This window comes from Homarus americanus, unplaced genomic scaffold (assembly GCF_018991925.1).
Source record: "Homarus americanus isolate GMGI-L3 unplaced genomic scaffold, GMGI_Hamer_2.0 scaffold9476, whole genome shotgun sequence".
Lineage (NCBI taxonomy): Eukaryota > Metazoa > Arthropoda > Malacostraca > Decapoda > Nephropidae > Homarus > Homarus americanus.
In genome coordinates, this window is record NW_024745389.1 from 155001 (window position 1) to 168440 (window position 13440).

Below are 13440 nucleotides of genomic sequence, written 5' to 3' on the forward strand. Positions count from 1 at the left end.
CAGATGCCATTGCCCCAAGGTATGGTTGGCCAGTAGAATGTTTGGCCTCCCAATGAGTGTGCAGCTCATCCTACGACATCGACCACGCCATGGTGTGTAAGAAAGGGGGCTTCGTCTGCCTGAAGCACGACGAAGTAAGGGATCTAACAGCAAATATACTGAAGGAAATCTGACACGACGTCATGGTGGAACCGCCCCTCTTTCCATTGGACGGTGAGAACCTCCATCACAGGACTTCAAACACATCTAATGAAGCCCGTGTGGACGTCAGTGCTTGAGGATTCTGGACGAGGGAACAGCGAGCCTTTGAGATCAGGATATTCGACCCCATGGCCGCATGTCATTGTAACCTAGCTCTTGAAGCTGCACACAAGAGGAACGAGAACCAAGTGCAAGATGCTTCTACGCAAGACAGGCGGAGGTGTTATCTGAACAGAAGCAGCAGCCCAGAAGCTAAGTTGCAGCCTGTTTGAGATGTCGACTGTCCTTCTCTCTGCTTAGGTCTGCATTGCTTTGCCTCAGGGGAACGAGATCATCGGCCACAAAGCCAACAACAGTCGCAGATATTGCCCGTGAGGCAACAGTCACTGAATGATGTATAGATCTGCGGCTTAACTCAGCTAGGGTAGCTTATTATGTATTAGGATAGTTAGGTAATAAAATGGTGGTGAAGGTGTGGCTATAAGGGGAGGCCATAAAACAGTAGTAGTGGCGGCGACGGTGGCAGCAGCACACACAGCAACAGCATCCAACTGACTCACTTAAAGCAGCTGACCGACTCACTTAAGATTCCACACGAATTGGATGGTCAAAGATGGCAGCGAAATTACACACACACACACACTCTAGTACAAGGTGTTGTAAAAGTCGCTGTTCACCTGCAGTAATTAACAATAATAGTTGAACCTTGTTATACCTACATTGTTATATACAGTAAAATGTTCTACCTACAGCAAATCCTGGATATGGTATCCACTTTCAGGATGTTCTGTGACCACATCCAACATTTACTGTAAACAGAAACAGATAAATAACTACGTATATTTTTAATTATTGTAGACACACAGAGACTCTCCAGACACCTTGTACAGTTCCTCTTCAACGTTATTTACGACAAAAAATAAATAAATCTTTTGAGAATCGTAACCCGGGCCAGGTGGTAATGACCTGACTAGTACTGACTTAAGTGAGGGGGGAGAGGAGGGTGTTAGAGAGAAGGAGAGGAAAGGAGCGAAGATGAGGAGGAAGAAAGGGAAGGGAGATAGAACAGGAGAGAGAGAGAGAGAAAATGTGTAAAGAAACACTCCTCAAACACACCTTCACAGCGTCTCACAATCGGTGTTTGGTCCTCCTAAGTAAACACAATGACCCCCCCCCCCCTACCTCATACCACACCACCACAAACAACGATGACAATATGGCCGAGATATTACACCCAGACTGTACTATTTACATTACCTTCACCCCACCTACGAGACATAATTCTGATCACCTGAAGATTAGCTTGGTCTAGTTTAGGTTAGCTGGGGAAGAGGAGGGAAGGAGGGGACTGGGGGTCAACAGCCTGAGTTAACCAAGTGATTCGGCAATAAACCATCCAAAGTTGTGAAAATCCTCTACCTGAAGATATACCTGGTAGTCCTGTATACCATTACCTGCCGCTCAAGACCACACTGTCAATAGCATCTTACAAAAATGGATATGTTGCGACGTCTCTGAATATTCAACAACTTCTCAACCTTGTTACCAGAAACTTGCTCAGCCTTGATTGTTAAGTAAAGGACGAGTTCAACATTTTGGTCAGGTCAAGTTAAAATGGGAGAGTGGCGAGGTCAACGACACACACACACACACACACACACACACACACACACACACACACTGTATATTGTTTGTATATATGAGTTGGTTATATACAGTAAATGCTCAATCAATGTCAACTTGTATGGCGATTTTGCATATCTATCCCTTTATCTTTCTACCTATGTATCTCTCTATCCATCTATCTATTTATCTATCCATCCATCTGTTTAACCACCTATCCACCCATGTCCCGAAAATTGGTACACAGGTGGAGGCGACAAGCTACCTGTGTGGAGGAAGGGGGGTGGATAATGAGGTGCCTGAACCCCTAATTATACAGTTAATAGAAGCAGGATGAGGGTTAATGACTTAGTGGATAGTTAATTAGCTCGGTGGTCCAACTTGTTGATAGTTCGTGGGGTCAGGTGGGGGTTAAGTTAGGTCAGGTGGTACAATGGTAGTGTCAAGGTGTCAGATCAGGTGGGAGTGTCAAGGTAGCAGGTGGTGGTGTCAAGGTGGCAGGTGATGGTGTCAAGGTGGCAGGTGATGGTGTCAAGGTGGCAGGTGTCGGCCTGTGTGGTGGTGGTGTCAAGGTGTCAGGTGATGGTGTCAAGGTGTCAGGTGTCGGCTCAGGAGGGTGTCATAAGCACAACGCACACTTATCCCGTGTCAAGTGGTCCACCTGTAGCCGGATGGGTAAAATACTGACACTCTCATACCCGTTTATATCTCTGTTTGCTTCATGCTTACTTGTTCGTTATGTTTTTATTTTATGTATGTCTGTTCATGTAATTATTTAATTATTTTCTTGTTGACACGTGTTATTTCACCTCCCAGTAAACACTAATAAACTCACCTGTCTAGCAAATTCTCACACCTGAACGGGCTAATTAACAGGTGAACATCAGGGTCAGTTTGGTCACATCCAGTCAGTTATCCATTTCATTGTTATTATAAAGTTATCCTATTCTCCCTACTTCTTCTTTATCTCCTTGTTGTGTATTTTCTTTGTTTTCATCTTTATCTTCTGTTTCTTTTTCTCGTTTTTCTTGTATATTTTTTGGTTTATTTGATCTATTTATTTATCTACGGTAAAAATGAGTAACTAGAAATTTCACGTAATCCCTAAAATGTCAATTAACCTAACCTAACCTCCCCCCCCCATTCCACTCCTGTATGAGGCATACATACAACCCATTTACACCAGGGACTCCTGACCCACCACTCCACCCACCCACCACCAACCCACACACCCAACCCCACCCACCACCCACCCACACACCAACCCACCCACCCACCCACACACCCAATCCACCCACCCACACCCACCACCCACCCACCCACCCACACACCCACCCACCACTCCACCCACACACCCACCCACCCACACCCACCCACCCACACACTCCACCCACACACTCCACCCACTACTCCACCCCCTGATTTACGACCAGGGTCTTAGGTTACACTCAAGGGATGAAGGTGTGGTGTGTTGCTGGAGGAACTAAAGACAGCATAGTTTGAAAAGGGTCTTAGGTTGTCTTTGTTATTTTGTTTTGTTGTTTTGTTTCTTTGTTTTTTGTTTTTGTTTGTCCTAGCAATGGTTTTAAAATTGTCCTAGGAGCGTTGATATTGTCCTGAGTTTGTCCTAGCAGTTAAAATTAGGCAAAACGTCATTCATAAAATGCCCTTGAATTTTCTGTCTACATCACCGACCACCCACCCACACATCACCGACCACCCACTTCCACATCACCGACCACTCCACCCACACACTGACCACCCACTCCACACATCACCGACCACCCACCCACATCACCGACCACCCAATCTGCCATCACCGACCACCCACCTCCACATCACCGACCACCACCTCTCCACATCAATGACCACCCACCCACATCACCGACCACCCACCTCCACATCACCGACCACCTCCACACATCACCACCCATCCCCACACATCACCGACCACCCACACACACATCACCACCCACCTCCACACATCACCGACCACCCACCCCCACACATCACCGGCCAGCCTCTCATCTCTGGTAGGTAACGTAACAATAATCTACAAGTTTTACATCAACACTGTCCGCCGCCATCAGGACTGGAACACAAGAGAGAGCATCACGTCGTCTAATTCCTCACGGCTCCTCACCTCTCTTCACCTGCTCGTCTTATTCACTTAACCACCTCCATTTTATCATTTTAAAACACAATATAAACAAAAACTCAACCTCCCAAAAATACCTCAATAGGAAAAAAAATACTAAAAACATCTCACCTAGATCAATGTGAAGATCTGCTTGGGCGAGTGCCGCGTCATTCTCGCTCGTTGATTGGCTGGGAGGATGTTGAAGGACGACGCTGATTGGTTCGGCCCTCAAGCTGCCATCTGTCGGAGGCTCCTGTAACCTCGGCTGGTAAACAACAGCTTCTGGTTCTGTAAAGAGACAAAAGACGATTTGGTCAACACCTTGGCATTATCCTCGTCTCCCAGGACAATAAAACCGCGAACAGAGCAAAAATAACCTCACCATTTATACTAATCAAGTTTTTTTTCTCTCTCATTATCGTATTAAAAGACACAAAGAGAGGAATTTCAAAAGACACCGACTTACGCTCTGTTTTCATATACGCAAACTAGTAGAGTCTTCAATTTAATCGTCATATTTGTCTAGTGTGTTTAGTTAAAAGGTGTAAAATAGCTCATGATACCTCGATGAACACACACACAAGCAGACACACACACACGCAGAGACACACACACAGAGCTCGTACTAACTTCAATGACTCTCTCTCTCTCTCTCTCCCTCGCTGGACAGACCTAACGTAACCATAATAACATTTTACACAGACAAATGATACTTAACACTGATGTAAAGTACAGTTACAGGTGACCATCAGTAACACAAGACCTGTAACACTGGTGCAACACAGGTAAGACCCAGGTAACGACCAATAACGTAGCGTAACTAACTGTTTGAGATAAAGTTTACCTGAGTCAGTCTACGTAATGTACATAGTTGAACAGGTGGGAGAGTGTGTGTGAGTGTGTGTGGAGAGTGTGAGTGTGTGTGTGTGTGTGAGTGTGTTGTGACGTGGGTAGTGGTGTAGTGTGGCGTGAGGCAGTGTGGGTTGGTGTGCTTGAGTGTACACAAGTCAGTCAGTCTGTGTGTGTGTGTGTGTGTCCGGGAAGGTGTTGCAAGGAGCAGTAATACGATCTATGAGGGCAGTACCAGGTCCTACACACAGATCCTTCATACCACTTACAGGTCCTACACACAGGTCTTACAGGTCCTACATATCACAGGTCCACACAGGTCTTACAGGTCCTACACACAGGTCTTACAGGTCCTACACACAGGTCTTACAGGTCCTACACACAGGTCTTACAGGTCCTACACACAGGTCTTACAGGTCCTACACACAGGTCTTACAGGTCCTACACAGGTCTAGTCCTACACACAGGTCTTACAGGTCCTACACACACTCAGAGGCATAACAACAACAGTTCTATACTCAGGTCACAATCAACTCCTTCACTACCACCACTACCACCACCACCACACCACCACACCACCACCACTACCACCCACTACCACCACCACCACCACCACCACCACCACTACCACCACCACTACCACCACCACTACCACCATCACTACCACCACCACTACCACCATCACTACCACCACCACTACCACCATCACTACCACCACCACTACCACCACCACTACCACCACCACTACCACCATCACTACCACCACCACTACCACCCACCACACCAACCCTTCCACCACCAACCACCAACCAACCACCACCAACCAACCACCACCAACCAACCACCAACCACCAACCAACCACCACCAACCACCACCAACCACCACCAACCAACCACCACCACCACCACCAACCACCACCACCAACCACCACCACACCACCACCACCACCACCACCAACCACCACCACCACCACCACCACCACCACCACCACCACCACCACCACCACCACTCACCACCACCTCACCTCACCACCACCACCACCACCACCACCACCACCACCACTGCCTCACCACCACCACCACACCATCACCACCACTACCACCACCACCACCACCATCACCAACACCACCACTGGCCACCATCACCACCACCACCATCCACTACTACTACCACCACCACCACCCCACCACCACCACCACCAACCACCAACACCACCACCAACCACTACCACCCCATCACCACCAACCAACCACCACCAACCACCACCAACCCCAACCACCACCAACCACCAACCAACCACCAACCAACCACCAACCAACCAACCACCAACCAACCAACCACCAACCACCAACCAACCACCCACCACCACCACCACCACCACCACCACCACCACCAACCACCACCACCACCACCACCACCACCACCACCACTCACTACCACCACCACTACCACCACCACCACCACCACCACCACTACCACCATCACTACCACCACCACCACCATCACTCACCACCACCACTTCACCACCACCACTACCACCATCACTACCACCATCAAAGCTACCACTATTATTACTACAACTACCACCACCATCAGTACATTCCCTACCACCATCACCACTACCACCACAACATGACAACTACCCCACAACTACTACCACAGCTACCACAAATCAGACAGGCGTATACACAGACAGAAAGACAAACGTACATACACAGACAGACAGAAAGACTCTGCAGCCTTCCATAATAAGAGACACGCTTAATGACGATGATCCAGTAATTAGTGTGTGTGTGTGTGTGTGTGTGAAAGGTATCAGATTCTACGATCTCCATAACCTGTTGCAAGAGAGGGGTCTGTGTGGGGGGGGGAGGGGGAAAGGAGGAGATGGAGGGAGGGGGAAAGGAGGAGATGGAGGGAGGGGGAAAGGAGGAGGGGAGGGAGGAGGGGAGGGAGGAATGAGAAGGATGGAGGAACGAGGAGGTAGAGGTGAATTAAGGGAAGGTTGAGAGAAAGTGGAGGAAGGAAGTGAAGGAGAGAAAGGAGAAGGAAGTGAGGGCGGAGGTGAAGCTAAAGGAGGGAGAGAAAAGGAGGTGAAGGAAGGAGAGAGAGGAGGAGGAGAACCATATCTTCACAACAACACTTCATACAAAGTAATACACATTAGGCTGTATAATGCTTAAGGTGTATACAGGTGAGTTAATGAGGTAGGTGAAGGCATACTGTATGCACCTTTCCCACTATATGACACCTAATGACACCTCACTACTGTATATGACACCTAATGACACTTCCCACTGTATATGACACCAACTTGACACTCTCCTACTGTATATGACACCAACTTGACACTTCCCCACTGTATATGACACCAACTTGCCACTTCCACTGTATATGACAATTAATCTGACACTTCCCCACTGTATATGACACCAACTTCGCCACTTCCCCACCGTATATATGACACAATCAACTTGACACTTCCCCACCGTATAAGACACCAACTTGACACTTCCCCACTGTATATGACACCAACTTGACACTTCCCCACTGTATATGCGACACCAACTTGATGACCTCTCCACTGTGCGCACACCAACTTGCCACTTCCTCACTGTTTATGACACCAACTTGACACTCTCCTCACCTGTATATGACACCAACTTGACACTTCCTCACTGTATATGACACCAACTTGACACTTCCTCACTGTATATGACACCAACTTGACACTTCCTCACTGTATATGACACCAACTTGACACTTCCCCACTGTATATGACACCAACTTCTGACACTTCCCCACTGTATATGACACCAACTCTGCTATTCCCCCACTGTATATGACACCAACTTGACACTTCCCCTTAATTGCATATGACACCAACTTGACACTTCCCCACTGTATATGACAATTCAACTTGACACTTCCCCACTGTATATGACAATCAACTTGACACTTCTCACTGTATATGACACCAACTTGATACCTCCCCCACTGTATATGACAATTCAACTCTGCCACTTCCCCCACTGTATATGACACCAACTTGACACTTCCCCACTGTATATGACACCAACTTGCCATCACTTCCCCACTGTATATGACACCAACTTGACACTTCCCCAATTATATATGACACCAACTTGCTAATTTCCCCACTGTATATGACAATCAACTTGACACTTCCCACTGTATATGACACCAACTTGACACTTCCCCACTGTATATGACACCAACTGACACTTCCCCACTGTATATGACACCAACTTGACACTTCCCCCACTGTATATGACACCAACTGCCACTTCCTACCGTATATGACACCAACTTGACACTTCCTCACTGTATGACACCAACTTGACACTTCTCACTGTATAAGGCGACACCAACTTGACACTTCCTCACTGTGAGGCACAATTAACTTGACACTTCCTCACCGTATATGACAATCAACTTGACACTTCCCACTGTATATGACAATTCAACTTGACACTTCCTCACTGTATATGACACCAACTTGACACTCTCACTGTATATGACACTGTAACTTGATATCTCCCCACTGTATATGACACCAACTTGACACTCTCACCGTATATGACAATCAACTTGACACTTCTCACTGTATATGACACCAACTTGACACTTCCTCACCGTATATGACACTGTTCTGACACTTCCTCACTGTATATGACACCAACTCACACTTCCTCACTGTATATGACACCAACCATTCCTTACTATTCTATATGTATATGACACCACCATTCCTATACTGTACTGTATGTATGACACCAACCACTTCCTCACTGTATATGACACCAACTTGACACTTCCTCACTGTATATGACCACCAACTGTACTTCCCCGTATATGACACCAACTTCCTGTACTTCCTCACCGTATATGACACCAACTTCCTATACTTACTCACCGTGTATATGACACCAACTTGCCACTTCCCACTGTATATGACACCAACTTGCCACTTCATGTATGTATATGACACCAACTTGCCACTTCTCACTGTATATGACACCAACTTGCCACTTCCTCTGTATATGACACCAACTTGCCACTGTACTCACTGTATATGACACCAACTTGACACTTCCCTACTGTATATGACACCAACTTCCACTTCCTCACTGTATATGACACCAACTTGACACTTCCCCACTCATATGTATGTACAACACCTTCCTATACTGTATATGTACATGACACCACCAACTCACTTCCTATAATACTGTAACTGTATATGACACCAACTTGCCACTTCCCCACTGTATATGACACCAACTTGACACTTCCTCACTGTATATGACACCAACTTGACACTTCCCCACTGTATATGACACCAACTTGACACCTTCCCTGCCAGCCAAGTGACACCCTAAACACAGGTCATTGTTCATGCTCCCTCGAGGGTGACAAGTAACACGACCAACCAGACCAACCGTGACACATCTCTCCCTGTGGTCCATGGTCCATGCCCCAGTGGTCCATGGTCCAGCGGTTCATGTCCCAGTGGTTACGTGGTCCATATCTCAGTGGTCTCATAATCTATGCCCCAGTGGTCCTTGGTCTAATTATCTAGAGGTCACTATCCCAATGGTTCAGTTAGTCCGTGATAGTGGTCCTTGATATAATGATCCTTGGTACAGTGGTCCTTAATAGTGGTCCTTAATAGTGGTCTCTGGTAAAGTAGTCCAATTTAACTAATCGTAACACTAATGACCTCAACCTTTGATCTCTTAACTACTCCTTATCATGAGAGAGAGAGTGACCTGACCCCAGTTGTTAGCGCCCTTCATCAATGACCTGGTAATAGCCGCTACGTTTATGCCTCGGTGTCATCAGGAACTGCCAAGTCGTGATCCTTAACCCGACCGCAGCGACGAGGCCTCCTCCATGCTCCCACGCTCCTCCCATGATGCTCCCACGCTCCTCCCACGTTGCTACCCTCGCTCCCACATTGCTTCATCTCCCATAAGGACCTGGATGGGACCTGGGAGGGGCCTGGTAATTGTGAGTGACCTGGTAATTGTGAGTGACATGGTAACTCATTCAGGAAAAAATCAACTCACGTCTTGTTAAAAATGTTGAATCCAGTTTCTCATCCTGGAGGCTGTAACTCACTGGTCACTCACCCTGGCAGTGACCTTGAGTGGCCTATAATCAAGTGAGTGACCTATAATCATGTGAATGACATTAGTATATAACCTATCAATAACGTCATTAAGCCACCTGGGACGTCACTCAACTGGATTTTGGTCAATATTTACAAGTGACGTCACTGAACTAACCACACACGTCATACTGTATAATGCATATTTACTATGACCTCCTGACCTGACCTTGAACATTGGAACTGTGTGTGTGTGTGTGTGTGTGTGTGTGTGTGTGTGTGTGTGTGTGTGTGTGTGTGTGTGTGTGTTCCCCAAAAGAAGTGGCTTGAGTTGGATAATTATTGTGAATGGATAAAAAATAGAAAGTTTGTAACCTGACCTGACCTAACCCAACCCAACTCTAACTTTAACCAAACCAGTTACTTACCTGTCGATCCGTGACCTGATCTGACCCGAGCTAACTTGACCTGGGGCATGAACTCACATCAAACCAGCTACTACCCATCTATCTGTGACCTGTCGTGAAGGAAGGTCCAATTGATAATGACTCGAGCCTTTTACGGTGGACAGCTCGAGAACCAGAAGGAGATACTAAGCTGAGAAGCGTGGATGTCACCTCAGATATGCCCAGAGCGAGTCTCAAGGGGATAGGACTGGTGAGGTGTGGCTGGAGAGTGTCGGATCCATGACTGCATCTTGTAGAGTCGTAAATATTTCCATCTACCTTCTCCTCCCTAATCTTCAATCCTCGACAACCACCTTTATCTCTCCCTCCTTCCTCCCCTTCCCTCCATCATTCGCCTCTTCTTCCCCCCACCATATTCTTCTCCCCCCCCCTCCCCCCACTACCAGCTGCAGGAACAACACGACAAAAACTGGGGACACTTGGGAACAGGAACCTCGACACCGCAGTCCAGGTTGCGTTTGCCTCACCCATCTGTACCTACCTGGGGGAGGGGTTGCTGGGGGCAGGGTGTGGGAGAAGGGATGACAGGGGGAGGGAGAATGTGCTAAGGGCGCGGAGGGGTGACAAGGGAGACGGAGAGGGAGAAGAAGCTAAGGGAGGGAGGATGTGTGTCGAGGGAGTGAATAGAATTGTGTACGACTCTCAACTGGGAACACACACACACACACACACACACACACACACACACACACACACACACACACACACACACACACACACACACACACATTTAGCCAGGCGCTCCCTCAGCTGTCTCCAGCCTTTATCTACGAGCCGTCTGACTCAGGTGATTAGATAAACTAAGGATTAAGCGCTCCACCTATGAAGCTCTGCAAAGACTTAAAAACACCAACTCCATAATTAATCATTCTCCCAGGCAGGTGAAAATGCCCACCTGTTTGGAAGACTTCATATATGTCACCAGTGCCCCAAGTCATCGAGCCCACCATCTTTAAACGAGACCCATCACCATCACCCCAATACCCAGCCTAATCTGCGAGGGTTTGGTATTTGTCTGGGCTCATACTGACGCCATAGATCCTCGGCAGTGCGGCAATAGGAAAACCTCCCTCCATGACTCACTGTTTGTTTAGCTTACTAGACTTAATTTGCCTTAGTAACCGACGCCAGGCTGTACGCTTCCGAGGGGTTGTCTCTACCTTACCCGTGCGGCGTCCCTCAAGGCACTAGCATTGGACCGCCCCGCTTCCTCATCCTCACCAGCGATATCCTGAAGGTTACTCCCACCCCTTGGTAGTATGTCGACGACTCTACCTTTGTCATTAGTGTGAACAACTCAGCTCCTGACTACAGCGCACCCTGAACAGTCACCATCAGCCACACTTAATCATCATCTCATTTTAAATTCTAGCAGAGGAACCTGATTCAATAAACCAGAAATGAGGAGCCCAACTGGTGTTGTCAGGGAGGTGTTGTCAGGGAGGTGTTGTCAGGGTGGTGTTGTCAGGGAGGTGTTGTCAGGGAGGTGTTGTCAGGGAGGTGTTGTCAGGGTGATGTTGTCAGGGTGGTGTTGTCAAGGAGGTGTTGTCAGGGAGGTGTTGTCAGGGAGGTGTTGTCAGGGAGGTGTTGTCAGGGTGGTGTGAGTGTTAAACAAGATAAACGGGGAGAAAAACAACAGTGACAATATCTAACCAAACTTGACGTGTTACTAAGGCCTATCAAGATCAGGGGATGGAATAAATACCTCTTGTTGTCATGTGAATCCGAACTTAAGACGTAAACCAAACTTATGACGTAAACCAAACTTATGACGTAAACCAAACTTATGACGTAAACCAAACTTATGACGTAAACCAAACTTAAGACGCAACCAAACTTATAACGTAAACCAAACTTAAGACGCAACCAAACTTAAGACGCAACCAGACTAATGACGCGTGTGGTGTTTGTTGTGGCGTGGCTGGAAGCGTCGTGCACCATCACCGCCAACCATGTTATTGTTGATAGTTAGAGCAGGTTGATGGCTTCTGGTACCTGCTACAGCGCCACCGTCAGTATGTACTTTTGAAGGCACTCGGTATAGCTTCTGGCTCCTTCACTACAAGTAACATAATTGCTTTACGAGAGCTCTACACACACACACACACACACACACACATCAGGTAAGGATGACGGTGGCGGTAGAGCTTCCTGTCTGCCAGTAGCCACCTTCATTATGACCTAGGGGCGGTCACAGGTGTGTCATGGGGCGGGGCAGGTGTGTCATGGGGCGGGGCAGGTGTGTCATGGGGCGGTTGTAGGTGTCAAAAGGCGGATACAGGTGTCAAGGGGCGAGGTAGTAGTGTCAAGGGGTGGGTCAGGTGTGTCAAGGGGCGGGGTAGTTGTGTCAAGGGGCGGGGCAGCTGTGTCAAGGGGTGGGGCCGATATGTCAAGGGGCAAGCAGGTGTGTCAAAGAGTGGGCAGGTGCAACAGCAGGTGGGCGGGGGTGGGCCATGCGTGTCGGAGGTGAGTGGGTGGACTGGCATACGTTCCGCTTCCCTGGTCGACTGGCTGTCAATAAACCCGGGTTATGTAGCAGAGAATAAACCCGGGTTATGTGGCAGACAATAAACCTGGGTTAGGTAAGAATACTGTGACCTCTTGCTCCATTACGTCATTTATTAAAAAAAAAACAATCACTATCCTACACACTGCCCCGTTACGACGAATCTCAACCCCCCTTCCCCCGCCCCATACCCCCTCAAGCCCCATCATTAATCCTCAATCTCACTTCCCTCCTTCCCAGTCTCACCCCGCCCCACCCCGCCCCGCCCCGCCCCCGCTGGGCTTCACCTACGTTAACATCGTTATATATTCAGCACAGCGCCAAGACCTGCTGCTGCCGAGGCCATAATCAGAGGACTCGCCCGACAGGAGGTGCCATTACGAACCCCCGGGGCGTTACGGGGCACGAGAGGATTTACGGGACACTGCTTACCCCTGCCCCGGCCACCTGCCCCGAAGACGTACAAGGTCAACCCCAGGATGCTCCACCCCGCTACTATCCTGACCCCCTTGACGTCAT

At 48.1% G+C, this 13440-nt stretch overlaps 1 protein-coding gene across 1 annotated transcript in view; it reads right to left on the reverse strand.

Moving 5' to 3' along the window:
- The window catches only part of LOC121878659, a 108590-nt gene that overhangs the window by 2863 nt on the left and 92287 nt on the right, over nucleotides 1-13440 (reverse strand). Inside the window, exon 5 of the mRNA XM_042384979.1 lies at nucleotides 4094-4252. Coding sequence (XP_042240913.1) covers nucleotides 4094-4252 — 159 coding nt within the window. The remainder of the gene's footprint in view (nucleotides 1-4093; nucleotides 4253-13440) is intronic.